Source organism: Melozone crissalis, unplaced genomic scaffold, assembly GCF_028551555.1.
Source record: "Melozone crissalis strain CALT ecotype California unplaced genomic scaffold, PUWL_Pcris_2 ptg000062l_1, whole genome shotgun sequence".
In the NCBI taxonomy this organism is placed as follows: Eukaryota; Metazoa; Chordata; class Aves; order Passeriformes; family Passerellidae; genus Melozone; species Melozone crissalis.
Window position 1 is genome coordinate 1725366 of NW_026535840.1, and position 27886 is coordinate 1753251.

Below are 27886 nucleotides of genomic sequence, written 5' to 3' on the forward strand. Positions count from 1 at the left end.
TATAGAAGGACAAAACCCCAAACAATACTCCAAACATGTATTGCTGCCTTCTACTTGAATATGAAACTAAAAGTCAGTAGAAAACATTTTAATCTTTTTGTTTGTGGTAAAAGTGCACACTAGCTTTAACTGAAATCAGACAAAAACAATGTGCAATAGAGCCTGCTGAGAAATGTTCTACTGAGAAACTAGGGCTGTCTTACTTCAGGCCACGGGAAAATCTGAATTAAAGATCTGGCTGCAGAAATGAAACTCCTAGAGGCTGACTAGACAACTATTTAGTAAAACAGAAAAAACACTCAGGCACGTGCACTCACTCTCTCCCTGACTCCACAGGCACACAAGCAGCTGCTCCAGTTTTGACTTTTGCTGCTGCTCATTTCCAGCACCCGTTTTTGTTGGCCTGTTTGTTTGTGGTTAGCAGTCTAGCCTGCAGAAGGGATTTTTACCATTCAGATGTGCCTGCTTTCCCGTCACACCCTTTAAGCAAACGTGATGTTTCCTCCCCTTCCATCTCCAGAAGGATCCAGCTGTTGGACCATTCTCCTTCAGTGCCCTCTGGTGCTGTGAACACGTTCCCACCCTGCCAGCACTGCTGGTGCCCTGCTGGAGGGGGATAGAATATAAGAAAATAAATATGGTGCAGAAAGTAATCTCACCCCTAAGGAGTTGCAGCTGGGCCAATTATCCAAGATTAGGAGCAGGCCTGACTATTGTAGTGACTTGTGAGGATTCCTCAGGGTGAGATAGATAGACCAGAATTTTGCTTCATGATCAGAAGGCTGGATTTATTGATATATGATATATATATTACATTATTACTATACTAATAGGAATAGAGAGTAAAGTTCAGAAGCTGCTAAGCTAAGAATAGAATAGAATCTAAAAACAAGGTTCTGTGTCCAGGCAGAAAGCAAGGACAACCTCTCTACTGAGTGGTCAGTAAATCCAAACACTCACAGAAGACCAATCACAGATGCACCTGCTGCATTCCACAGCAGCAGATAATTATTGTTTACGTTTTTCTTCTGGGGCCTCAGCTTCCCAGAAAGGACAAATCCTAAAAAAAAGGATTTTATGAAAAAATGTCTGTGCCCCTGACTTTACCAGGCCACAGGTGCAACCAGTGAGAAAAGTCTATAAAAGAGTGGGGTGGGGTTGAGAAGGGAACTGGGGTCAGTTGGCTGCTTTGGGAAGAAAGAGTCAGTGCTCTGAGAGCTGCCCATGAGACACACCAAGCTAGTGTGAAAGTTTTGTGATAAGGAGACAAGAAGATGACAACACCCTACTGCACGAAGTCCCACTGTCCCTGGAGGCTCTGCCCATCACCTCCTGCTCTGCCTGAGTTTCATCTCTAACAATTCAGGGAGCTCCCTGCTGAAAGAACTCCCTGAGCAGCACCACGAGAAGCCTCCCATGGCACCAGGCTGTATCAGGCAAACATCTGGAGCAGCAGAGCCCAGGATCTGTAACCTGTGAATATTCCATGGTGTGTTAAGAGCAGAGCATTGTCTCCCAACACAAAGAAATCTGTCTCCTTTCTTACTCTGGCTTCTGGCACTACAATTGCTCTTGTGTTTCTACTGAAGATGGTCAAAATTAAAACATATATTGTATCTTAGTAAGACACAGGAAACAGAACTCCAAGGACTCTGAAGAAACATTTAGCCAAGCTAGTCCATTTATTGAGTCTATATCAACTGGGTTTTGATTAGCAAGGGAAAAGAACAACAAGCAACATACAAAATAAATACTGAAAACAAGTTCCCTTCACATTGATAAAGTTTTCTGGGGACAAACCTTAGAAGAGATAAAATGCATTCTAGCTGGAAGAACGTGCCTCAGGTTTATAAGAAAAAAATTTCTTAGAGAAGAAGATTCTCTCAAAAGAAACTATTTTCATACAGCACTACACTTAAGAACTGAACCATACACCAAAGAAAAAGCTGTGAGGGAGAAAAGGTCCATATTTACATATAGGACACACAGTACAAAGCATGAGCTGGACTTGTACTTTACATTTAGAGTTGATACCATTAGTGCGGGTGAGCTACAGACCAGGAGAGCTGTTCACAGGGTTACACTGGTGCAGGCTCTGGGTGATGTCCCTGACCTCTATCAATCAATGGGGAGCTGTGCCACAGCACTGCCCTGGACAGGGAACTGCTCTGACAGTGCCACTGCCTCCCAGGCAAGCACTTACACAAACGAAGACACCTTTGCTCTTAGCCTCTCCATGCTCGCTGGGAGAAGATTCACCATCTCCTTACTGAGCTCTAGTTCAGTCTCAACGGCAGGGACAGCATCTGGATACTTCTCACAATAGTCTACCAGAAATGTGTAATACTCCAGTGATGTCTGCATGTTTTCCAGTTGCTTTTTGCTATCTGAGGTAATGAGCTTACCATAGAGCCGTGCAATGTGAAATTTAGCCACCATGGCAGGGCGGAGAACATCTTCCTCCAGCTTTTCAGGAAACACCTTATCAGGGTTCCTCAAAGAATCCAAGAAGAGCTCATAGTATTTGATTGCAAACTGAGCCAGAGAATTAATTTTTTTAACTGTGTGTGAATCTAGCTTCTCTAACCTGTTGCCAATAGCCACCTTGAGATCCATCATCTCATAGTAGGTGTCAGCCAGCTCACACTGCAGCTGCCTGCGGACCAGCAGGTAGTACTGGGGGTTCAGGTCAGTGTAGATGGGCTCCAGCATGTCTATCCTACGCTTGTGCATCTTGCAGCGCCTCTCATAGTCCTCTTCAAAGAAAGCAAGGACCTTGAACAGAGCACTGTGATCCTGCACAATTTCAATGTGGTCAGTGACATAACCATCCACCTGAAAGAACTCCTTTGCCTCCTGAACATAGTTCTGACCAACCAGGAACACTTCTCTGGCTTCTTGAAAATCTAAGGGATAAACGCTGCTCACTTTCTCCTCCATGGCCAGGACAGAGTCACAGATGTCACTTGTCCCAAAAAGGACAGCTTTCTTCCTGCCCTTCTCCTTTTCATCCTCTTCCTTTTTCCTTTGGGCCTTAAGTTCCAATTGCCTGTCTGGATCCAGCTCTCCTATGTTATCCTGAAATGACAAAGCATGCTAATTGAAACAAATCTGCCTTATAAAGAGAGACTGAATCATTTTGAGTCACCTTTGAAATGTAAACTAGTGAGCAACACAACAAAAGAGAAATCTTTGATATATGAGGCCTTATATTAACAAAAAAATCATGTAAATTGCATTATCAATTCTGAAAAGACATAAAATTAAAGTGGTTCAGTCTCCCTACCCTGTGTGACAAAACAGCAAAGGAATAAATGTTAAACACAAGGGCTCTGCTTCACAAAGCCTTTCAGCAAATGCTGGTTTAAACATCTGAAGAAATACTCAAACAAATTAAGTGAACTGAATCAAATCTGAATTCATCAAATGCTTGGATGAATGAGAACATCAGCACAGAAAACTTGTTGCATATTAAGAGAACGTTCTTACTAGCAGTTAAATAAGAAGAAATCTTATCAACATCAAATCAAGCTGCAAGAAAATGCAGCAGAGAGGAGAAAATTTTGTGAAGTTGCACAAAATTAAATAATTAAATAACAATAATTAAATGAAACTACCTTAATAATAATTCAATCATAAAAGCAATGCACTGATCACTCTGCAGAGCTGCTCCCCTACCTGTGCTTACTCTTTAAGTGCTTTAAGTCAAAGCACACCACGCAACACTCGCTACACTGCAAGCATTTGTTGTTTTGCTTATTCCTTGTTACCAGCTGCAAACTGACTCCCCTTGCAAGCACCAGAGCAGCCTCAGTTTGCTGCTGGACAATGACAGCCACAGAACAATTTTCTGTTACCTCAAGCAATTTTCGAGCGCTTTGCAGAAGATTCAGGCAATACTTGATCCAACACCTTGCAATTTCAGCTTTCCTCTCTGGAAGGTCCTGTTGGTCTGGCTCTGTTTCATCTGCTGAATGGACATAAACACATAAAAACTTTAAGAGAAGTCCAGCACTCCAGCAAGACCCTCAAATGTTCCATGCATAGAATACACTTGTATTTCATTTTCCTCATGCTTAGACAGAAACATGTTCTCCATGTTAGTTTATGTAATAGTTCTGTAAACTGCCATTCCTGGTAGAAACCCACATAGATTAACAAGGATTTGTCATGTATGAGTTCTGAAAATAAATAGATCATAATCTATCTTTAAAAAGACCTTTCATCTTCAAGGTGTTTTACTGGAAAAGGTTTCCAGGTCTCTCTGTAGTAAGAGAAAGAAATCAGGATAATTCATTTTCTGAGCTTCAGCTGCCTGCCCAGTAATTGTGTCTGAGGATGGTGAGGGCATTTGCATTGCAATGGGCCCCAGACTTGCTACCAAAAAAGGGAACAAAATAGGGGAAACTGCCTTTGGTTAAGCTACCTGGTACAAACATTACATTTATTACCTCTAACTTCTGTATTTTTCTCCCCAGAGTCTCCCCACCAGCACAGCAGCACTGCTGATGTCTCAAGATGACATTTTCATAAACCAAACAGATTTCAGCAAAAACTCATTTCCCAGTCTCCATGCAGAAGGCAGTGAGGCAGCTGAACAATGAGAGGACATTCCTACAGGACAGCAGCACTTCTGATCACCAAATAAAAAGCCAACTTCACACGCAGACCCAATGCACTCATTATCTTTCCTTAGAGCAAATTAATTTCTTATTAAGGAATTAAGAACTGCTGCTAATCTAAGAAAAGGCATATTTATTAGTCATGCCTGTGTTAGTTTATATCCCAATTAACATGATAAAATGAAAGTGCTTGAGAATGGCCAAAGCTGACTGTGTACTGCTCTTACTGTAAATCAGAACCTTCTGCAAGTGCACAGCCCAGCTCTGTGCCATGCAAAGGAAGGGAAGGCAGGATAAGCAAATATTCACCAGAACAAATGGGATTATCACTCCTCCTCTGTGGTGCAGGAAGAAATGAAGACAGAACTCAGCTGGCTCATACTTGCTCCCTCCCCATGAATTAAAGCTCTACCAGCTGGAAGCCTCCACTTGCCCAAGACAGACACAAAAATGCTGTAAATGAGCAAAGCCCAGGCCTACAACAGAGCATGACACTACCATGGAACCACAGGTCCCTAAAATGAGGGTCAGATCTCTCAGAGTTTCTTCTCCTGCTGTTCACACTGGACTGCCAAGCTGATCCTTTGCATCAAGGCCCAAAGAACAAGGAGAGCAGCCACAGCTCCAAAAGCAGCCACTGGTGAGGCTGCAGCATCCAGCACAACACAAACAACTGCTGGATTTGGGGTTTTAGAAGCTGCAGCTTTGCTCCGTCTTTCAAAGCCTTTCCCAGGGAACATCTGGTGTGGTTCACTGAATCACTGCCCTCTCATCACTGAGGCAAACTGCACTTTTAGCACGTGTACAAGCCCAAAAGGATGAAGTGGATATTGCTTTAAATTTCACTTTTACTAAATTATTGCTTTCTGAAACACCAGAAACAAGCACATTTTCTCAGAGGGTCTACACAGAGCCAACCCTGAGCTGTAGTAGCAGTCACTTTTCAGAAACATTCAACTCTATTGAAAAGTATTTTAGGAAATTAACACCGGGATAAGTTTTGCACATGTTGTTAAACTTCAGTGATGCTTAATTCACAAGAATTTTATTCAAAACTCTTTTATAAACTTACAGTCTTCAGCAGATGGCACCTGCCCAGCTTGGCTGAAGATGACACTGGCTGCTGCTAGGCAGTGTCGAGCCTCCATGAAGCATTCCTGGAGAAACAGAGCAGCATTTACAGACTGTGAGCAGCTCCTGAGAGAACCAGAGCAGCATTTACAGGCTGTGAGCAGCTCCTGAGAGAACCAGAGCAGCATTTACAGGGTGTGAGCAGCTCCTGAGAGAACCAGAGCAGCATCTACAGGGTGTGAGCAGCTCCTGAGACACACAGAGCAGCATTTACAGGCTGTGAGCAGCTCCTGAGAGAACCAGAGCAGCATTTACAGGGTGTGAGCAGCTCCTGAGACACACAGAGCAGCATTTACAGGGTGTGAGCAGCTCCTGAGAGAACCAGAGCAGCATTTACAGGGTGTGAGCAGCTCCTGAGACACACAGAGCAGCATTTACAGGCTGTGAGCAGCTCCTGAGAGAACCAGAGCAGCATTTACAGGGTGTGAGCAGCTCCTGAGAGAACCAGAGCAGCATTTACAGGGTGTGAGCAGCTCCTGAGAGAACCAGAGCAGCATTTACAGGGTGTGAGCAGCTCCTGAGAGAACCAGAGCAGCATTTAGCAGGGTTGAGCAGCTCCAGCACTGCTGTCACTTGGCCAACCCCCTCAGCTCAGAGAGGGAGCACACATGACCACAAGGGAAATGACAGAACTGAGAGGCTCTGGAGCATATTGCCCAGGCACTGGAAGAAAACCCAATTTTTCCACACCTACTAGTGAATGCAATATTTTCTGTTGTTTTTTCTGTACCACAGCCACAACACCAAGCCTTTCCTTTAACACTGGCAATGCCCACTGAAGCTCTGAGTGTTGTGGCTCCCTGAGGTGAAGGAAGTGATGCCTTGTGGCACAACACTGAGTCAGATCTAGATTCCTTTACCCATATTTGGCAGTGCACTGTTAAATAACTGCTGCTATCAGTGCATCAAAAAGATATGGAAATTAGGAGTTACTATTGACATTAGCATCAACTGCCTTAGGTAGGGCAGGAATCTTTTTAAGCATCAGAAAAGAGCATCTAAATAGCCTGGAATATAGAAATTCCTGAATAAAGCTGAAGCACATCCTAACAGTAGATTGTTTAGAGTCAACACGTGGCAAACAGCTGCCAACTCACATATTCATTTCGTGCTCACATAGGTTCAAACAACTCTTGAGCACATGCTAAGGCTCAAAGAACAATCATTTATTGTAAACAAAAAGCCATAGCTTGGCCCTCATGAGATGCTTTTTGTTTCCAAACTTCACAGTAAGAGAACAATATAAGAAAGAATTTTAAATTCAATTATTATAACCCCAAAATTTACTTATGAACATGACATGACACCACTGCTAATATTTCATTAACTGTAGAGCTTTTCTCATGTTTACAGCCCTGCTCATCACAACCCCACAGGAAAGCCACCATGTCCTCTTCAGACAAAACCTGACAGATGCTTGGTGTCAGAAGACAACTTGTGGTTTTATAGGTGCACGTTTGTCACAGACATGTTTTATGAAAATCCTTTCCTTAGGATTTTTCCTCCTGAGAGGCTGACAGGCCTCAGGAACAAAATGCAAACATTGATTATCTGCTGCTGTGGAATGCAACAGGTGCATCTGGGATTGGTCTCATGTGGTTGTTTCTAATTAATGGCCAATCACAGTCAGCTGGCTCAGACTCTGGTCAGTCCCAAGATTTTATTATCATTCCATTCTTTTGCTTTCCTTGCAAGCCTTCTGATGAAATCCTGTCTTCTATTCTTTAAGTATAGTTTTAATATAATACTATTAATATCATAAAAAATAAAATATTAATTTATTATATTAATAATATTAGATTAAAATTACACCAATTAATACATAAATTGTATTAAAATTGCATGAATTAATAAATTATTATTAATATAATAAAACAATAAATCAGCCATCTGAACCATGGAGTCAGATCTCATCTCTTCCCTCATCCTGGAACCCCTGTGAACACCGTCACACCCATTTTCAGTTCATTTGGAGCTCTGTGTCAAGGAGCTGTTTGACAGTGACAACAGTGGTACAGGGACAGCAGGACAGTGACATTAGTGGTACAAGGACAGCAGGACAGTGATATTAGGGGCACAGGGACAGCAGAACAGTGACATTAGGGGTACAGGGACAGCAGGACAGTGACATTAGTGGTACAAGGACAGCAGGACAGTGACATTAGGGGCACAGGGACAGCAGGACAGTGACATTAGGGGTACAGGGACAGCAGGACAGTGACATTAGGGGCACAGGGACAGCAGGACAGTGACATTAGGGGTACAGGGACAGCAGGACAGTGACATTAGGGGTACAGGGACAGCGGGACAGTGAGATTAGGGGTACAAGGGCAGCGGGACAGTGACATTAGGGGCACAGGGACAGCAGGACAGTGACATTAGGGGCACAGGGACAGCAGGACAGCCTGAGGGTCACCTTGGACAGGTAGTACTGGGACAGGGTGGCAGCATTACGTGCCCACTCCACGGGGTAGTAGCCGCAGTACTCGAGCTGCCGCTTCAGCGTGGTGTGGCAGTACTGAGCAGCCTTCTCAATCATCTCCAGGTGCTGGTACACTTGGGCCAGGTAATACAGAGTGTGTGTGTAGGCCTTTTCAAACCTGGAAAAACAACAGCAGCCTCTTAGATGGTGTGCTTCCCTCCCTAAATACCCATTGTTATAGCAGCCTCCTTGAGCTAGGTCTAATAATCTTGGAGGTGTATAACACACCTACCCTTGGAGGCACCAAAATCAGCAGGATGGCTTCTGTGGCAGTGTTGGAAACAAAAAGGTTTAATAAAAGGCAAAATAACAAACAGAGAAAACTGAGCCAGGTGCAGGAGGTCTTTGCTCCGGGTAAAACACCTCACAAAAGTGATTGGTTTCTTTGCTCTCTTCTTTTTCTAGTAAATTGCCCAGGCAGGACTTTTTGGCTCCTGTCCAGTTAGCTATCCTTAAGTTTGAGGTGAAGTCCCCTGGGCCTATGAGGTGGCTTTTCACTTAATTGAGGAGAGAAACTTCTGGGCTCAGTTCCTTTTTAAGTTTTGTCACTCTGCCAACAGAGGGCACATTCCTATAACTCATCACTTTAAAAAAAGAGTAAGAGTAATAATAATATAAGCACACTGTTTAACACCCACCTTTTGGATCTTTCTTGGTCTGTGAGTTTCTCTTCTTCTGCCATGAAATGTTCACTGGGATCCAGGGGAGGATTTCCATCCTGCAAGGGTACAGGGCACATTCAGCAAACTGCATTTCTCACTCTGGCACAGTGCTCCCTCTCCTGGCCACACACCACTGACCATTTGCCAATCCCAAATTCAACAAAGCTTTACATAACCCAGCTCTGTGCCCCTTCTCCAGAGCAATTCCACAACACTCAGGAGATTTAGAGGATGAAAGGCACAATTCCACACGCAATGACAAAGCTCACAGCTTGCAGGAGGCTTCTGCTTATGTACTTTAAAGCAATGCACACTGCCCGCACCAGAGATGCTCAGCCTGGAGCCTGCAGGACATCTTTGCTTTGTGCAGTAACACTCTGGGCTTTGAGGCATCCACTTAACACCAAGCCTTCGAGTGTGAAATATCTGTTTGCCCAGCTGCAGCGCAGAGCAGCAAGAAAACATCCTGAGGAAGTCCTGCAGAGAGCACAAGTGCTGAGAGCTCAGCAGAGCTGCTGGGAAGGTTCTTCTGAAGGGACTCCCAGAGTCCAGGAGCTGGCAAGAACATTCAGCCAGGTAAACAAACCAGACAAGCCACACTGTTTTTGGAGGATGAAACTGCTGACTGTTCCTATCAGGCACAACCTACATGCAAGTGTTAATTAATTGTGGTAGCTCCCATCATTAGAAGCACTTTTTTGCTCTTCAAGCCATGAGTTGTGTCAGACCTTTACACAGACAAATACACACCTTTGGGCATTGCTGTGTGCACACCTGCCCTGAGACAATTGTCACTAATGTCACCAGACAGCTCCCAGGCAGTCCCAACACATGAACACTGCTCATGGCAGAGCTTTGTTAGCCTGGGCTTGTCCCATTCCCTTTGCAACTGTGAAAAACTTCAGGTGCCAACTCTAGAACACTTCAAATGAAACCATTTTTAAAGAGAGCTTTTGTCCCATCACACGGTGCATCCTGGAGGGTGTCCAACCTGTCTACCAGCAACAGTCCAGGTTAGTCTGCAGCTTGTCCAGCCTTTCCTAACCCCATTTCTTTCTCAGCCAAGAGAGAGTAAGGCAACAAATAAAAATCAGCTTCAATAAATACTTTTCATGAGTTAATGCAGACCGAGGTAGGAGCAGGAACAAGGGCAGAGAACACACTCACTTCACAGGAAAGAACACCTACTATGTTTGTACTGCTTCTCATTAAAGATCCCTGAACAGACTCATTTACCTGTTTTTAATGGAAGTGTTTTATTCACCTTAAAAAATGAGTAAATGTACCTGAAACACACAGTGACAAATGAACTAAAGCATGTCTAACTTACCAGAGGCATGTAGATTTTTGTATCTGATCTTTTAATCTGTAGGTCTTTGCACCTCATTAGTTTTTATGAGGTGGATTTTTAACTCCTCCTCTTGTTTTCTTCAGATACAAACATTCTAACAAGATTTGGAATCTATTCTGGCAAGACTAGAGCTATTCCTGCAAAGAAAAGAACTGAAATGACACAGTAAGCAAAATTCTTGCCTCCTTCCTGTATATCTGCAGATCTATCTCTGATATCAAGCCTTATGCCTTTAGTTATCCTCAGAAAGAGCTCTGCAACTCTCCTTTATAAGTGGTTTTCATCAGCCCAAGCTCTTTGCCTTGCTTTTGCTTTAGGGGGAGAAACCACCCAGTTTGTGAATTAATTGGACCCAGTCAGTACAGAACTAAATCCATCAGCTCAGGAAAATGCCTCCATCATCAGCAGTTACCAAAGACTCCCTGACAGCCTGGAAATGGGAAATGTCACAAACACTACATTCACATATTTATAATTTGGGAAAGACAACTGTTATCGTTGTATAAATCTGTGGCTCCTTTTAAAAGGAAGCAGACTTAAAGCACAGCTATGTTTGACTGCACAGTGCCTTGAACTGTGAGTGGTAAATAATGGTGGGGGAAAGTGTGGCAAATGATCAGCAGGTCTGAATAACCCCAGTGCTTTGGTTTGTATGGGAAGTACTTACAAAACTGATGTAAGGGTTCTAGTATTAGAGAGTTGTGTATGTCTTTGTGAAAAAAAATGTTAAAAACAAAAGAAATGTGGGATTTTTTTAAAATTTGTAGTAAACTAACTAAAATTTTACCTTTTGTTTCTTTGCCTTGTCAGTAAGAATAAAAAAGTTCTAAGGAGAAGAGTGTGGTCACAGAGAGCAAGGCACAACTCTCCCAGGCATTGTCCTGGGGAAGGCTGTGAGAAGATCAGAGAAAAGAATGAGAAACAATTCTTATCTCCACTCGCTGCCCCTGCTGCTGTGCACATGTGGAATGCTTTATGGAGATTTGCTTTCCTAAGGGAGGTTTCTTGGTTGGCCACTGGTGATGGTGTTTGGATTCCAGGGCCAGCTGGGCCCACCTGTGTCATGAGTAAGGGTGATGGGTTTTTAAAATAAGTATAATAAGTATTTCTTAATAAGTTTAGAAAGTGATTGATGAGTCTTCTGTGAGTCATGGAGTCAATGCTAATTATTACCCCTTGGGGACACCTGGCAGCAACAGAAGTATTCTAAAAGTTTTACTCTATTCTTATTACCCTTTAATTATTGTTAATAAATTTTTCTTTTCCTTTTAAACCTACTTTACCTTTCTCCAAATCCTACCTCCCAACAAGAAAAAAATACACTGACAATCAACCAACACTAAACCCCACCACAGTCACTAATACATTAACCAAAAAAATCTCAAATTAACAAACCAAAACCACTACACCTGGTCAGGCAGCAAAGCCCCAGAAGAAACATTCAGTAACCACTACTAACAAAAATTTCAAGTTTCAGAAAAGTCTACAGTGCAAATGTGAAGTACCTGGCAGCACCTTAATCCACCATACCATTTATATTTCACAATAGCTGGAGCAAGTGCCAGATGCTTTTGGAAGCCATGTGATAGCTGGGGCTGGGTGTAAATACCAAAGGAATTAATTAGAGAGATGCAGCATCTCTGGTTAGCCCAAATGATCCTGAGGGCAGGAAATAAGCTGACAAGTGGGGCTCCCTTCTAGATCCATTACCTCTCCCATCACTGGGGCTGCAAAGGTGGAAAGAGGGCAGCAACCAACCAATAAAATAAAAAACCTAAAAATCTCCACGAGTATAATCAGTACTCTAAACCAATTTCATGGTAAAACCTGAACTGAACCTGTAATTTCATGAAATTTAGGTCTGCCCAACCCGTTCAGCTGTGCTGAGACACAGCTACTGCTTCTTGAAGGCCACAAATGTTTTCAGCTCACTCCAGAACTGTCCCTGGGGCAACTCAGTGTAGGAACAGCTTTGCAAAGAGCTTAAAAATAGCACAAGGGAGTCTTTGTAGGGTCCTCAGCAGAATCCAGAGCTCCAAAGGTTGTTTAATATGCATGAGAGGGTTAGCTGTCTGTGGGACTGTCCTCTTGGATATGGAACTGAACTGCTTGCCCCTGCACAACACTGCACAGTCACAGCAAACCATGCAAATATTAGTTTTGCTTCCTTTTCCCACTGAAAGCAATGGATATTTCTACTGCATTTCCAAGATAACATTTAATGATAGTCCTCATTAAAATCCAAATTCTGCCAGGCGTCAACTTTGGATTATTAAAGGGCTTTCTAAAGGGACCATTCTTTTTGAGCAAATTTTTTTCTATTTTGAAATTAGCAAGCAATGCTCTAATTTGCCTTGTTCTACACTGCAGTACAACTTGTATCACTTGCCAAAAGTACCGCAGCAGCCAGCATAAAGCACAGAAACTCAAAATTCCACTGCATGTTTATTTCAAAGGTTACTTAACCTACAGGTGGCAGGTGAAAGGAAGAGCTGCCATGACACTGACACTGTACCTCTTTCATGTATTGATTATATAAGGCTTCTGCAGATTCCAAGTAGGTTTGTGCAGTTTCAATTTCATCCCTCTGAGACCACAGGATCCCCAGATTGTTCTAAAGGTAAAAGAAAATTAAAAAATTGTCACATTCCATTTGAATTAGACATTTTTTTTCCAAACAACTGATCAGTCTTCATCCTTATATATGTGTGTGTTCTAACACAATGGATTTCAGAAATTGTGCCCACACATTTCACTGTGAGTGGCCCAAAAGGGAGGTGATTTTCACACAGCAAATTTCACATTAAAAATGCACCTCACAGTCCTTCTCTGTTTACTCTGCTACATAAGGACTAGTGTGTTCAAATAATGAGCTTCTTCCATGTTCTGCATCCAATTCACGCAGCCTTTATCACATACAAATATCATAAAAAGAGACAAGAAATCAGAAATTTGTTAACATGGCGCCATAGAAAAATATTAACAAGAAAAAACATGCGAGGAATGAATGCTTGTATATTTTCAACAATGGAGAGAGATTAAAGGAACCTCTGAGGTCCAAAAGTTACAGACTACTGCCTTCAAATTTAAACTAAAGCAACTTCATCTGTGAACCCAACTTTGACAAAAAGTACCTCTAATTTTATTAATAAGATAGTGTTAACAATGATCTATGTTTGATGTGCTAATTTAAATCCTAGGCAGCGCTGTTACAAAACTCAAGAGAGCTAAAAAAACCCCAAAACCTTCAAAATAATGAGAATGTGCAGCTGCATGCCAGTCCTGTGCCCCTTTCAGCTCCATTGCTCTGTTTTTATAAGGCAGCACATCACATGTTGTTTATGAGCTGAACACTCTGCCCAAGGCCATGCAGAGGAACACGCCAGACTCCAGCAGACACAGCCTGGCAAACACAATCCTGAGCGAAAGCTCAGAGAGCACAAGTGGGGCTCAAGAAAGAGGCCCAGCAAGGAAAAAGGAATGGTTCTTCCTACAAAACAGCAGTCAGGACAGGGTAACACACTGCAGGCATCGCACAGGGTGGAGGAGTGCTGCCACTGATGGTAATCACTGCTTTTAAATCAAAAATGTCATCATTTCACCTCCACCTTTCCATGCCAGCCCACAACTCCCTGACAGTTTGATGAGGAAGCACTATGGAGCCTTCTCTAATTAGGGCAACCCTTTTTGACATAGATATGCAAATAACTGCTCTATTTCATGTACTAGAAAACTATTTCATTGTCTAGAGTCAGACGCTGAGCACCAGCTACCATGACAGAGTGATCAGTAAAGGCCCTTCTGTGAATCTTCATGTAGTAGGAATTAATTTTGATTATTCCTTTCTTCAGAACAAAGAGAAAATATTATTACTTCAAACACCAACAAAACTGTATTTATGCATCTGGGACAAAATGTAAAAGGTAAAGCTGAAAAAGAAACAATTTATCGTTTCAGGATAATGCATCAACAAAAGCATCTCCCAGCATCGCTATGACAACCAAGGAGTTAATGCATCACAAATACATTCTGGACGTAGTGAGGCCATTTTCTAATTTATTCTTGCACAGTTCTTACAAGTTTTGCCTCGGTCCGTCCAGAAGAGCGCGCTGATCTATCAAAAATGAGAACACATTTTAGATGCTCCGCATGCCCAGAGGCATCAGCAGGAGGCTCAAATCAGACAAGCATCCCTCCAACAAGCACCACCGGCGAATGATTCATTCCCGCAAGAACTAAGGCCGGGGCCGCGGTGTTTATTAAGGTTAAAGAGCAGCATCTTTCAGGATGCGAGAGGCCCTGGATCTCTTCTCTGCGAGAGGCAGAGATCTCCGGCCCAGCCCGCGCAGCCCAGGCCCCGCTCGGCCGTACCCCCCAGGCCCCGCCGGGCCGGCCCCCGCGGCCTCCGCAGCGCACCTGGGCCTGGATGTAGAGGGACACGCAGTCCGGGGAGAGGCGGTGCGGCTCCAGGAGCTGCGTGCAGCGCTGCAGGTGCTCGTCGCCGGCCGACAGCTCCTCGGTGTCCGTGTGGTTGACGCCCAGCTCGTACTCCAGCACGGCCCGCCGCACGGCCAGCACCGCCTCGCCGCCCTCCTCGGCGGCGCTCAGCAGCTGCTTCACCTCCTGCAGCAGCGCCCGGGCGCTGTACTTGGAGCGGTACGGCTCCGTCTCGGGGTCCTTGAGGGACTCCACGGCCGAGAGCGTGCGGGCGGCGCGGAACTTCTCGCACACCGCGGGCCACCCTCCGCCCGCCGCCGCCATCTTCCCGCTGCCCGCCCCGCCCCGCCTGACGTGCCTGGCCCCGCCCCCGCCATGGCCCCGCCCCCCCGGGCCGCCCTGAGGGAGCGCCACAAGGACACCGAGCCCCGGCACTGCCGAGAAACCGCGCTCAGGGCGCGATGTACAATTTTTCTGAAAATATTTATTTCAGAACCCGATTTTTTAGCTGAAGAGGCAAGGAGTTCCCTTGCCTCACGGTCACTGTCCGTGCTTGGATGAATCTTGTTCCCTCGCAGGGCTGAGTTTCCAGGCACACCCACTGCTGGGTCGCAGATGCCCTCACAGGCAGCAGCTACCTTGTTGGACAAAAAAACAATCTCCCAAAACACCCAGTCACTTCAGCAAACGTGATTTTTTCGACATCCTCAAAACCAGGCTGCTTTATCAAGGAATAAAGACAAAGAGGAGTGTCTAACAGGCTTTTACTGCCTCATAGAACTCAGCTCAGTCCCGTTATCTGTAGCGAGTGCTCTGTTAAAGTCCCCGATTTCCACTCTTGAACCAGCTGTTTCTCTTGAAGTCTCCTTGCCTGCTGTTCCCGAACCTGGAGAAGCCTCGTGCTGCCTCCTGGGGATATTCCTCCAGCTCGGGCAGCTCGCTGGCCACCGAGAGCTGCCAGCGCCGCGTGTCCCTCCACTGCTCCTGAAAGCACAGCAATGGAACCACACTTCACGTGCTGCAGCGGTGTGCAAGGCACCTGCAGCATCAGAAGCAATGCTTAATGCAAAGGCATTCCAGACAAACCCCACCCCTGTCAAAACAGGCCACTAGATCCCCCCTGGGAGACACAGCCCTGTGACAAAGGATAAACAATCACAAAACGCAAGCGGGAACGAAGTCAGCAGAAAACTGGAGAGGCCAAAGCACAGGCTAGCCAACGACCATAGAGTTTTGTTTAATGAAATCAGGTAATATAGGAAGGGACATGAGAAGAGGCACAGCAGGGTATTTTCTAATGATTATGCTGTGTTCTGTCTAATCACTCTGTTGCCTATGCAAAATCCTTATTAAACCACAAACCTCCCTAACCGCCCCACACTCAATCTTATACAGCAGTTGCCAATTTCCAAATCACCAGGTTTTAAAGCCAGCTCTGGCTACACAAACATACCTGTATATTACTCAGCTCATCAACAGGGATATCAAAGCACACGCCCTAAAAAAACAAACAAACAAACAAAGGCACAAATTTACAATGAAAGAATAAAGGCCTCAATAACCAATCCCACTACATAATTGTGATGGTGCTCACAGGGGTCTTAGGATGAGGGAAGAGACGAGAATGTTGGCTCCATGTTTCAGAAGGCTGATTTATTATTTTATGATATATATTATATTAAAACTATACTAAAAGAATAGAAAAAAAGATTTCATCAGAAGGCTAGCTAAGAATAGAAAAAGAATGATAACAAAGGCTTGTGTCTCAGACGGAGAGTCCGAGCCAGCTGGCTGTGATTGGCCATTAATCAGAAACAACCACATGAGACCAATCCCAGATGCACCTGTTGCATTCCACAGCAGCAGATAATCAATGTTTACATTTTGTTCCTGAGGCTTCTCAGCTTCTCAGGAGGAAAAATCCTAAGGAAAGGATTTTTCATAAAACATGTCTGTGACATATATTTATTTCTGATGCTTTTTTTTTAGGAGGCAATTCCTGCATTATCATTTAAGAGTAATGTCTCTAGTAAGTGTTTTAAAGCACTCAGCTACTACCAAAGCCTTTTTTTTCCAATAGCATATGCATAAAAACATACTCGAGATAGGTTATAATTTCCTGAGAAATGAGTTTGAGCAGGGATGGAGCAGTACCAACATTCTGTACCAGCAGTCCAGCACTCCAGCCTCAGTCCCTGCACAAACTGGTGACATTACAACACACTCACAAAGCCCCACATCCCCCCATTCCCAGGGCTGGCCCCTCTCACCATCTTCCCCTTGAGGAAACGCATGGCTGACACTTTGTTATCAACCTCCTCCCCGAGCTGCTCCTTCAGCCCCCGCCAGGCATAGCCCATGCTGTGCATCTCTATGGAGCACTTCAGCACCATGGTCACAAAGCCCTGCAGCAAACAGAGAAACACGTTAAACAAGGCTAAACCTGCTGCTAGAGAGCAGGTAAAAATCCCCAAACTGATACAAGAACCACAGCTCTTGCAAAACTCGGTTACCACACCGTGCCCTGGGCCACATTCTCCATAAATGCATTAGAAAACAGAAGTGCTGTACTTTCCTTCAGCCAAGATCTCTCTGAGATCAGGCAATCACATGCCATGCTTGCAATGCAACAAATGCAGAAGATTCTTATCAAGATTCTTGATAAAGAGGAAACTACAACAGCATGAACTAATCTATTTGCTTGTAAAACGTCATTAATTGTAAAATGTCATTAGTTAAACTCTCTTAGAGCATTGAAGTCTTCTGTCACTTCAGTCTCTGGAGAAAATCTTTCAATTTTCATCACAAGAAAAATGACTGATTTTAAGTTTCTCCTGGAAAGAGCTGATTCCAGCTAAGGAACAAGCAACACAGCAGGAGCCTGGGTGTAACAGCTATTCAGAAACCCAGCTGAAAAAGCCTGGGAAGGAGATGCCACACAAGCAATTCAGGCATCCATCCCTGTCACCAGGGGTGCACCATCACTTACAGCTGTGGAGTTGAGCAGGGAGCGCTGCTGGATGTGAGCTGCCCCAGAAATGTGTGCCAGGGCTGCAGCCAGGGCAGCCACTGCCCCCTTCTCATCTATCAGCTCTTCAGCTGATTTTCTGAAGTAGTCCACTGCAGAGGGAGGAACGGCCTCCAGCAACCTACACAGTTACAAGATGGGTTTAAAGAGATAAGAAAAGGCCATTGTGAAGTGCAGCCATGTTCAAGACATACCCTAAATCAGTTATTTCTGAAAAGGACAGTGGGGAAAAAAAGACAGGAAACTAAGAACAGCTCCTTCTGTAATGCCATTTCTGGTACAACAGCTCCCCCCATCGTTTTTCAGGACACAGTGAAGCCAACACCATGCCCACCATCTGCTTTATACTGGTCAAATCCTCACTAATTATAATAACCTGCTTCAAGGCAATTTCCACCACAGGGGCAGCAAATGTAAACAGAGCTGCATGGAATAAAAGCCACAGCCCTCAGAAACAACACAAGCCAGGGCTACCACACCCTCACTGCTGCAGAGTAACTCCTCAGTATACCAAGTATTGCTTTTTGCATGCTGCTTCCACCATGTCATGTGAGCAGACAAAATCAGTTTCCCCTCACAACAGTATTTCCCTCTTCTGTCACTCATTTCTGATTTTATAAACAAGGGTTAATTTTTTGCAAAAACTTAGAGAACATAATGTTCTATGAAAAGGTCTGTGTCAAGCACACAGAGATGTACTGATACCATCTTATGTTGTCTATACACAAAGCAGCTGACTCCTACAACACAGGCAAAGCCATGCTCACATACAGGCCTGACTGTGCATTAAGCTCTAAGCATCTACAGCAACAACATCTCTAAACCTTCTTTAAGAACAGGAAAATAAACTTACTTTTTGGCATCACTACTTGAAGCTTTAATGACATCTGTAGCAGAGGGAACGCCTACACGCTTAAAGGTAATACCCTGAAATCAAGAAAACAAATTAAAGGTATTTTCAGCAGTGTCCAATTCAATCCTGCCTAAATCACACTACTGAGATCTCTACTTACTGTTTGCAAGATCAACATATTCTTTGCTAAGTCATTTCTAAAGCTAAAATAAAGCTGAGTTAAAATAAAGCTTTCTTATCTGGAGCTACTTTACTCCAATGTACATACAGACTGTGATGCAAGGCACATTCTGCCTTAGGCATTCCTGTCCCAGCCTGCCTGCTGACATCCACAGGGGACTGCCAGCATGGGAAAACTCAGGCAAAGCAAGAACAGCCCACACAGAAGCAATTCCAAACACCAAATACCAGCACTTTAGGCCTGCTCCTTTATGGGACTGCAGACTCCCGTTCTGGACTCGGCCACCCCTGATTACCAAGCCTAAGGGTGGCAGGGTCCTGTTAGGAGCTGTCTGATTTCCTTAAGCAAGCTCTGAGGCACAACTCACCGCTTTGTGCTCCACCTGCTTCAGCAGATCTTCTTCTCTCCTCTGAAACAAGCAAATGCAGATGCCGGTGCGGCCCGCCCGGCCCGTGCGCCCGGAGCGATGGATGTACGAATCCACATCCTTCAAAATTCAGGGCAATGTGTTATTTAAACTGCTGACATTTCACATTAAACACAAGCTAAACCCAAATTCAGAGGCCTAAGAAGTGATACACTATGTGTTTATACCTAAACTTACAATAAATCACTCAGGTTTGCTCGTGCTCCCCCACCCAAAGTATGCTGCTCAGTTTTAACAAACATTGCAAGTTTTCTAAATAAAATGCTCCGCTGGAGTTTCAAAAGATTAAAAAAGCAGCAGAAATATTTTAGGATTTTTAAATGAAACTCAGCAACATTCAGAAAGAATTCAGGAAAGTTTCACAATGTCAAAACATATCTTAAGAGTTTCCAGTAAGAGTAAAAAAACCCAAGATTTTAATCATAGCTCAAACTGTAAAACTATAACTACAAAATTTTAGGCCAGGCATTTACAAAAAATTCATTAATTCAAAAATTAATTTGAACAGAACATACTTCTGATGAAACAGAGAAATAACCCACCATTTTGGCACAAAAAAAAAAATTAATCTAATTTTAGTTTCCTTTAATGACTTACTTTTGGTGGTGAGCACTGTATAACAAGGTCAACCTCAGGAATATCCAAACCACGGGCAGCTACATTTGTTGCAATCAGCACCTCAAACACACCGTTCCTGAAGCCTTTTAATGTGATTTCTCTCTGCTTCTGTGGAATGTCACCATGCAGGGACTGGGCATCCTGTCAGTAAAACAAGCCATTAACATGCAATTTCATGGGAGTCCAGGATGCAGCATCTAAAGAATAACTGCAAACCCCAAAACACTGTGCAGAGCAACAGAAAATAATTGCATAGCTGACAGCAAAGGAATATAAAGCATCCTACTTTGCTGGATCCTTCTCTGGGATTTACTGTGAAAGCAGCATGGCCAACAGGCAGAAATTATTGCTGCAAGTTTTGAATGGGGATGGTAATGAGATATCTCTAATACCAGGCAAACCATGTATTCCCACCACTGTTTGCTCTCCATAAACCAGCACTTAGCATCAAACAGGATTTTCTCTGAAAAACATGCAGCACTTTTCCCCACATTCAGAAAAAGGGCAGTAATTCAAGCAATCACAGGAGACCCGCTCAACAGATCACCTGTGTTCCAAACAAACTCCTGGCAAACCTTCCAAGGGCAACAAGGCATTTCATTCTACCATATTAGTTGGATTTTCCTGAATGACTGTTCAAAGACCAAATGCCATTAAGAGATGGGAATCCAAAAAGCACACTAATATAAGATGGGACATGTCCACTACACTAGCTCCTGTTTCTTACAATTATTACTATCTCCTGGTTATTCAGCATAGGCTGTGTATTTCCTATTGATCCATGTCCTGCATTATTTTAAAGCCAAAGGAATAAATTCATAATCTCTTTCAAGAGGATGTTTTAACTTCAAAGCTGAATTTTTAGAAACAGCTTTTTTCACAACTCTTAAAACCATGCACAGAAACAATTTTCTCCACACCATTGCAACCCCCTATTTATTTCAGGGCATTCCACCCCTGGCAATCCCAGCCACTGCTCTCCACTCAGCCCCAGTACCTGTTTGAGAGAAGCATTCACAGCCAGCTCATTTGCTTCCTTTTTGGTCTCACAGAAGACAATGGTCCTCCCATGGGTGCCACTGTAGACCTGGATGATGTCCCCCAGAACTCCTGCCCTCTGAGAGGAGCGGCACTGTATGGCCAAGTGCTGTTTGGGAAAGTAACAAGAAACCTGTGTTAATCTAAGCCATGCAAGGGACAGACAAAATGAACAAAAAAAGCGTTTTAATTTTTTAAGCTTGCACATGACAGGTCCCACATGAAAGTTTTGCTTACAAAATCTGTGTGTCAGCCATGTGCAAAGTCATTCCACACACCCATTTATGAAGTCAATGCACAACCCATTTTGTCAAGGCCACTTGCTCTCAGCCCTTGCAGCAGAACTCACTTCCACAGTTGTGGCTGTCCTTTGAGTCTTCTTTCCCACCAGGTCGATCTGCTCATATTCAGCTCTCATGTATTTTTTCGCCACATCATAAACCCAACGTGGGCAGGTTGCAGAGAACAGCAGCGTCTGCGGGTTGTTCTCGGAGCCTGCAAGGAAAGGGCATCGACTTCAGGCATCTCAGCACACCCTGACACTTGGGAACTGATAAAAGAGCAAGAGCTGCTCTCACACTGACACGTTTCTGTGGGCACCAAGTCTGTACAGGATGTGAAGGAACACTGCCAGCAATCAGCTTTGCATGGCTTTCAAAGCTGTAGTGATTTCTATTCCTAATATTTCAAGCCTTTTCAGAAATTCTGGCACTAGTGAAACGTGGCAAGGAGTTCCACACATTAAAATAACCTCCTCCTGCACCATACCTGGTACCTGACAGCTTTGCTGAACACCCACTACATCAGAATAGAGCAAATATTCCCTTGTTGTCAGCCTTGTGTGGTGACAAGTGTACAGACAGACCAAACCCCAACCCTCTGCTCAAGTCACCTCACTCAGGACAAGGAATATTAGGGATTAAGGAGTTGGGTTTGCTGCTTTTTCCCTTTTTTTTTTCACTCTACTCCTTCCAGAGATGCCACTCCAGCCCTTCAGCCTTGTGTCACCTCTCTTTGAACCTTTTCCAACTCTACCTTCCCCTTTTCTAGCATCACACAGAGAATTTAAGTTCGAGGTGCACCAGAAGTTTCTAGAGCAGCATAACTGTATTTTCTGCATTGCCCCCTATTCCTGCCCTGATGTCTCAGCTCACCTTTCTTATAGGATGATCCCAAGATCTCTTCCACTTGTTCAGCAAAGCCCATGTCCAGCATATGATCCACCTCATCCAAAACAACGTGCTTCACACTGGAGAGTTCCAGCTTGCTGTTCTGAACGTGGTCTTTGATCCTGCCAGGAGTTCCCACCAGAATATCAATGCCACTTCTAAGGACATCAACTGGAAGACAGAAACAAGGGCAGTGTCAGACTGCTAGGAGACAGCAGGATAAGAAGTTAGCAACAGCAACACTTCTCATTCCAGCAGCAAGAAGCTGCTGCTTTTAACCTCAGCTTAAAGCAGAATCTCCACAGTAACAGGCACAGAAGTTAAGTGCAGTCCTTCCTGCTCTGTCAGGCGTAGCAGCCAAACCTCACTGAAGTTACAGGAAATACACCAATCTCCAAGCAACAATCATTTGGCATTAGAAACCTGCAGAACTCTACTACATGGAAACACTTGTGTTTTCCAGCTAAACTTTGTCACAGCTACCTCTGGAGACACACAGAGCCACAGGCACACACACAGCTCTCCCCTTTCCATGGACAGTCACCCAGTCCTGGTCTGTGTCCACACAAAAACACAATAAAGAAGAAATTGAAAGGACTAGACACTTCACAGAACTACAACCATTCTTTTCCCTAAAGATTTATTGGAACTAAAATAATTCAACCCAGGCTGTGTGCTTCCTTTGAAAGCCCCACCAATTGAGTTCCTGACTGAACTCAAAGTCTGAGGAGGCAAAAAGCCCATTTTTACTTGTGGGGTGCATTTGGAGAAAGTCAGCTCCAGCCCATTAGTAACTCCTTGGCAGTTACTTACGCTGCTCTTTGTACGGAGCTCCTCCATAAAAACAAGCAATTGACAGCTTCTTTGTGAAATTCTTGAAGTCTTTGGCTACCTGAATGGCCAGTTCCCTGGTTGGAACAAGAACCAGCACCTGAAGGGAGAGAAAAGCAGACAAAAATGCAGCTGTGTTGGGAGAAGGTGTAGGAGAAAAGAGTTCACTTCATGTCAAACAGCCTGCACTCCCATCTTCATTCCACACTTGTTGCAGAGGTGCCCACAGCTTCCCAGCAACATTAACATTCCCTGCCACAAGGAGCCTCAGAGCCAGCAGGAGGGAACAAGGGAAAGTGCTACAAGATAACCAAGATGACAGTAATTTTCTTTCTTATGTTAAAGTTATTAACATTCCCTGCCACAAGGAGCCTCAGAGCCAGCAGGAGGGAACCAGGGAAAGTGCTGCAAGGTAACCAAGACAACAGTAATTTTCTTTCTTATGTTAAAGCCAGGTAAAAGACACTTCTGCAACATTACCAAGGGCAAGGAAGGTGCAGCTCAGCCCTAAAGGGTAGGAACGGTCAGTAAATCTGGTGCAGTTAGATTTTAAAGATACACACATAGCGTGATGCATTCCAGCCACACATCCCTCCTTTTCTCCACCAAGCTGCATTCCTCCAGTATCTACCCTTCCCCTCTCCCTCTTTTCATTTAAGTAAAAAAGGGAGAGGCACTTAAGTTTAAAACAAATTAAACACCCCCAACATTTAAGAATAAACCAATAGCACAAAGAGCTGAATTAATCTCTCAAATTGTTTCAGGCAGTAGAATTTTTAATTTTACATTGCCTTTATGGTTAATAAAATAAACACATAAAGCAACAAATCTGCAGAGTGTATACAGTTCTGCAGCCCAATGAAAAATACATGCACTGCAATGCATGGGAACAGGGATCTGATCACTGACATCAGGCTGCCAATTCCATCCCTGGTAAACTCCACTGGCATCTCCTGAGGATCCAGACATGGGGGGGGGGGGGGGGGAACCCCAAAAGCCTTCAGTTCTCACCGTGGAATTTACAGTGAGAAACAACCTCAGCAAGCAGGGACAATCCAGGTGACTGCAACACCCCCTCAAAGAGGCAGGGGACTGAAGCCCAAAGCTGCATGCTCTGTGTGCCCAAGGACAGCAGCCTGGGAGCTCCCCAGGCACTGCTGCAGTGCCCTGACTGTTTGGGGACCCCAAACACAAAGTGTGTCATTACTGTGATGCTGCTAAAGTATCTCCTGATCTGAGCAAACCACTCACTATTACAAAAACCAGTAAAGGACAAAGAAGTCCCCAACACAAAACCCCAGAGCAACAGTAAAATCACTTTCAAAACGTGCCATGCTCTAAGGTTTTGGTGCAAACCTGAAGTGTGAGCTACCTTTGGTGCACGGCCTCTCCTCCCATCCTGTGAGACACTCTGGAGTTTCTCAATCAGAGGAAGGGCAAAGGAAAGGGTTTTCCCAGTTCCTGTCCGAGCCTGAGCAATCACATCTTTGCCATCATAGATGGGCTGGAAAGTCTTCACTTGCACAGGGAACAGGTATTTGATACCTCGAGCTGAAAGATAATTGAGAGAGGTTTCACTAAAAGGTGAACTAACAGTTACAAGTCCTCATATATAAATTGCCCAAATATGAAGGGCACACCACCTCAAACCCTGCACACAACAGAAACTGCAGTTTAGAAGAAAACCACGTATTTTTGTGTTTTATTCCTGCTCTAGATCAAAAGACATTCCACCTACACAGTGAGTGTTGAGCAGCCATGATGAAATACAGGCTTTTTTGTTATGTGCAGTTTAAGGCAACAGGAGAGCAAGGAAAAAAACCAACATGTTTTTTCTAAAACAGCTCAAGATTTTGTGGTAGCTGGGTTTTGAAGGCAAGAGGGTGATGCAGCTTGTTTCAAAACAAACTTCAAAGAGACTGTGCCCAGTGGAAGTGAAACAAGCCATCCAAAAGAAACTTCAGAGCAGGAAGACAGAAAGCAATAAGGAGAATTTTTTCTGACAGACAAGAATTGTTCATCTACCCAACACAGGGGACAAGAAACCTACAGCAATTGCTTCCTCAACAAAACTAATCACAAAGAGAGATGAAAATGCACCAAACTATTTGTGAGACTAAACAATCCATTTGAAGACCTGAAAATCTGTTCACACAAGGCAAATATTCTTCATACAAAAAGCTCCATTAGGCTTGTCTAAGAAGCAATACTGTAGGCAGCAGACACAGGAACAGAAGTGAAGATACACAGAATGATGCTGATGAGAAATGTGTCTCTAGAATGTCTATCTAAGAATAACCACTCCATGAAGAATAATCTCATATTAAGGCACCTGAAATTGAACAAACCAGAAAACTTTTTTACTAACGGCAGATTCTCTGAATCCACAGTGACTGCTCACGCCATCCTTACCATACAGATGTAACACAATTTAGGAGTATTTACCCTTGGTTTATGCAAGTAACAGAGCACAATTCTGACCAAACATTTACAGAAATGAACTAACCTGTGAGAAGGCTGATAGTGTTTTGTGAGAGAGGGAAATTAGAGAAGGCACCTTCTTTTGCTTCTTCTGTCAGCTCCTAATATGATTTAAAAAATAAAATAACAACAGAAAAAATACTTAGTATCCCTCCAAAATGACCACAGAACATACCATACACAGCCACTTAATAAAAGCTGTGCTGTAGCTTTACAACCACAATTTAACCAGATACCTACTTTTTATTCAGTGAAAAAGAAAACCTTTTTGATGTAGGCACTTGTACATATATGCTTGGCAAGTCAGGAAATAGAAACTATTTGTTAAAAATCTTAATTATAAGTCCACTGAAACCACGAGAAAACTGTTTTTCACAATAAAACACATCTGGTGTCACAATTCATTGTGCAAAGCAGGATTTTCCCTCTATGTGTTACACCATGCAAAGAGCTTTGAACTTCACACGAGTAAATACTCAAAACACAAAATGTGGCTTTTACTTCAGAGACACATCGTTACACCTGAGGTACAAAAAGCTCTCTTGATTCATGCTCCCACCTTAGACACAAAACTACCCACAGAGAGACCCTTGCACGTTTGTGTGAGAAGTGTGGATCAATGAGCATAACTGTGGCTCTCCATTACAGAACACCTGGCCAATTCCTCTTCTAAGGTGCTGCCACCAGAGAGAGAAAAAGCCATCACAGCACAAAGCACGGCACAGTTCTGGTCCGTGGCTGCCTGTGCAGAAACCTTTGTGCTGTGGGACACCAACAAGCCGTGACACGAAGAGCAGCACACACGGAAACTGCTCCCTGGCCAGCCGCATTCCCTGCGGGACATTTACCCGCTCGGGATTTACCGGGAAGGGGAAGCACGCGGAGAGAGCAGCTCCCACGTGTTGGTGCAAGCGCTGCCGAGCCGGATGCTCGGCGTTCCCCATGCCCAGGAACCAGCGCATGGCCGCGGCCCAATGTGTCTACAACACATGCCTCGTGCTCCCACACTGTCCCACAATTCAAGTTTCCACACAGCACGCAGCACGCGTTACTAAACCCACTAATTACTAGCAAAACGTTAATTATCCAAGACAAAGGCTTTGCCGGCAAAGCATCCGTACCTCGGCGTCGCTGTCCTGCTCTTGGTCAGCCGGGGATGTCACGCTGCCGCTCACAGCGGGGGCAGATTTCACCGCCTGCTGGGACGCGTCGCTCTCTCCTACCAAGCCGTTCTTCTTCTCCTTGACTTTTTTCGTCTTCTTGGGCGCGGGAGGCTCGAAGTCGTCATCGCCCAGCCCGCTCTCCTCGGGCTGCGCCTGCTCGGCCTCGGCCTTACCGCGCCGCTTCGCCTTCACCTGCTGCTTCACCTTCTTCCCCGGCGTCTCCTCCTGCAGCGGGAAAGCCGCGGTCACACGGAGGGGGGGACGGAGCGCCTTTCTCCCCCCTGCCCGCCCCAGCCCCTTCAAGCCCCCCAAGCCCGTACAAAATGGCCGCACCCGCGGCCGCACGTGGCCCTCCCACCTGGACCTTCCTCCGGCGGCCGCGCCGCACCGACTCCGCGGCGGCGGGCGCCTGGGGCTCGGCGGGGCTGTGCTCGGGCTCGGCGGCGGGCATGGCTGCCGGCTGCTCCCCGGGCAGGTGCGCGGCGGCAGCGCTGCTACCAGTGCCAGTGGCGGGGCCGGTCTCGGCGCGGACGCCCCAGGACGCGCGCCCCGCCCCGGCGCGCAGGAAGTGAGGCGGGCGGGCCGGCCCGCGGGGCAGCGCCGCCAGCAGCGGCAGCAGCGGGCCCGCCCCGGCGCCGCACAGCCAGCCCAGCCGCCGCCCGCCGCCGCTGGCCGGGACCGCCGCCGCCCGCGCCGCGGGGAGCCCGAGACGCGCTGCCCGACCCAATACGGCCCCCATGCGGCCGCCGCGCCAGCACCGCCCCGCACCGCCCCTTCCGCCGCACCGCCCCCGCGCCTTCCGTCAGCTCCTCCGCCGCCGTGACCTCCCTCACGGAGCGCTCCACAGAGCTCCCCTGACGGAGGTCCCCTCATGGTGCACTCCACAGAGCTCCCTCACGGACCGCTCCTCACAGCCCGCTCCACACAGCTCCCCTCACAGAGCTCCCCTCACGGTGCTCTCCACACAGCTCCCCTCACGGGGCTCCCCTGGTTGCCCACTAAACCGGGCTCGTTCCCCGGTGTGCAACAAGCCGATAATGCCACACTCTTGAGAGACCCCAATGATTTCGGAGCTGCGCAAGGCCGGGTGCTCGGTGGCGTTGCACGAGTGTGGCGCCACCATCACTCATACACAGAAATTCAGGGTTAGCAACGTGCCCAGCACAGCCCCACATAGGGATTGGTTAGTGCTTTCCATACAAGTTAAGTGATCCCAGACAACGTCTCCACATGCCCGAGAAAAGGGCCTTGACCCCCTAGGTAGGCATCTTTCTGACCCACAGCCCTGATTTTAAGTTACAATACTAAAACATAGTTCACCCATAGGATATGCGGACCCTGAGTATTTTGCCGACCAGGCAGCGTATACATCAACATACTGATTCACTTTATCCTTAAAGCTTGTTAGCTCC

The 27886-nt window shown here is 45.3% G+C and overlaps 2 protein-coding genes across 3 annotated transcripts; both read right to left on the reverse strand.

The window, feature by feature from the left end:
• Positions 1-1658: 1658 nt before the first annotated feature.
• KIFBP (kinesin family binding protein) lies at positions 1659-15017 on the reverse strand. Of its 2 annotated transcripts, none has more exons than XM_054288460.1 (7): positions 14665-15017; positions 12764-12862; positions 8874-8953; positions 8170-8353; positions 5695-5779; positions 3858-3967; positions 1659-3078 (listed from the first exon to the last, which is right to left on the reverse strand). In XM_054288460.1, the coding sequence occupies exons 1-7, from the start codon at positions 15007-15009 to the stop codon at positions 2200-2202; spliced, it is 1782 nt and encodes a 593-aa protein (XP_054144435.1). In that variant the 5' UTR covers positions 15010-15017; the 3' UTR covers positions 1659-2199. The 2 variants fall into 2 exon arrangements, with proteins under 2 accessions (XP_054144435.1, XP_054144434.1); XM_054288459.1 differs by having other exon boundaries at positions 3858-3970.
• Positions 15018-15360: 343 nt separating this feature from the next.
• Positions 15361-27597, reverse strand: LOC128944871 (nucleolar RNA helicase 2-like). Its single transcript, XM_054288333.1, has 16 exons — positions 27413-27597; positions 26833-27247; positions 26433-26699; positions 25337-25412; positions 24203-24381; positions 22813-22930; positions 21985-22170; positions 21180-21325; positions 20790-20939; positions 19772-19933; positions 19115-19234; positions 18567-18640; positions 17675-17834; positions 16956-17090; positions 16139-16183; positions 15361-15669 (listed from the first exon to the last, which is right to left on the reverse strand). The coding sequence occupies exons 1-16, from the start codon at positions 27595-27597 to the stop codon at positions 15502-15504; spliced, it is 2586 nt and encodes an 861-aa protein (XP_054144308.1). The 3' UTR covers positions 15361-15501.
• Between the last annotated feature and the right edge of the window lie 289 nt (positions 27598-27886).

What these genes read in the sequence shown, in the direction of transcription:
- KIFBP (XM_054288459.1), bottom strand. Translation starts at nt 15,009, where the DNA reads ATGGCGGCGGCGGGCGGAGGGTGGCCCGCGGTGTGCGAGAAGTTCCGC. An exon ending in CCCTCTACATCCAGGCCCAG is followed by an intron (nt 12,863 to 14,664) that starts GTGCGCTGCGGA and finishes TTTTACCTTTAG; the next exon opens with AACAATCTGGGGATCCTGTG. An exon ending in ATAATCAATACATGAAAGAG is followed by an intron (nt 8,954 to 12,763) that starts GTACAGTGTCAG and finishes GTACCCTTGCAG; the next exon opens with GATGGAAATCCTCCCCTGGA.
- LOC128944871 (XM_054288333.1), bottom strand. Translation starts at nt 27,597, where the DNA reads ATGGTGGCGCCACACTCGTGCAACGCCACCGAGCACCCGGCCTTGCGC. An exon ending in TGAATGCTTCTCTCAAACAG is followed by an intron (nt 19,934 to 20,789) that starts GTACTGGGGCTG and finishes TTTTACTGACAG; the next exon opens with GATGCCCAGTCCCTGCATGG. An exon ending in ATGAGCTGAGTAATATACAG is followed by an intron (nt 15,670 to 16,138) that starts GTATGTTTGTGT and finishes CTGTGCTTTCAG; the next exon opens with GAGCAGTGGAGGGACACGCG.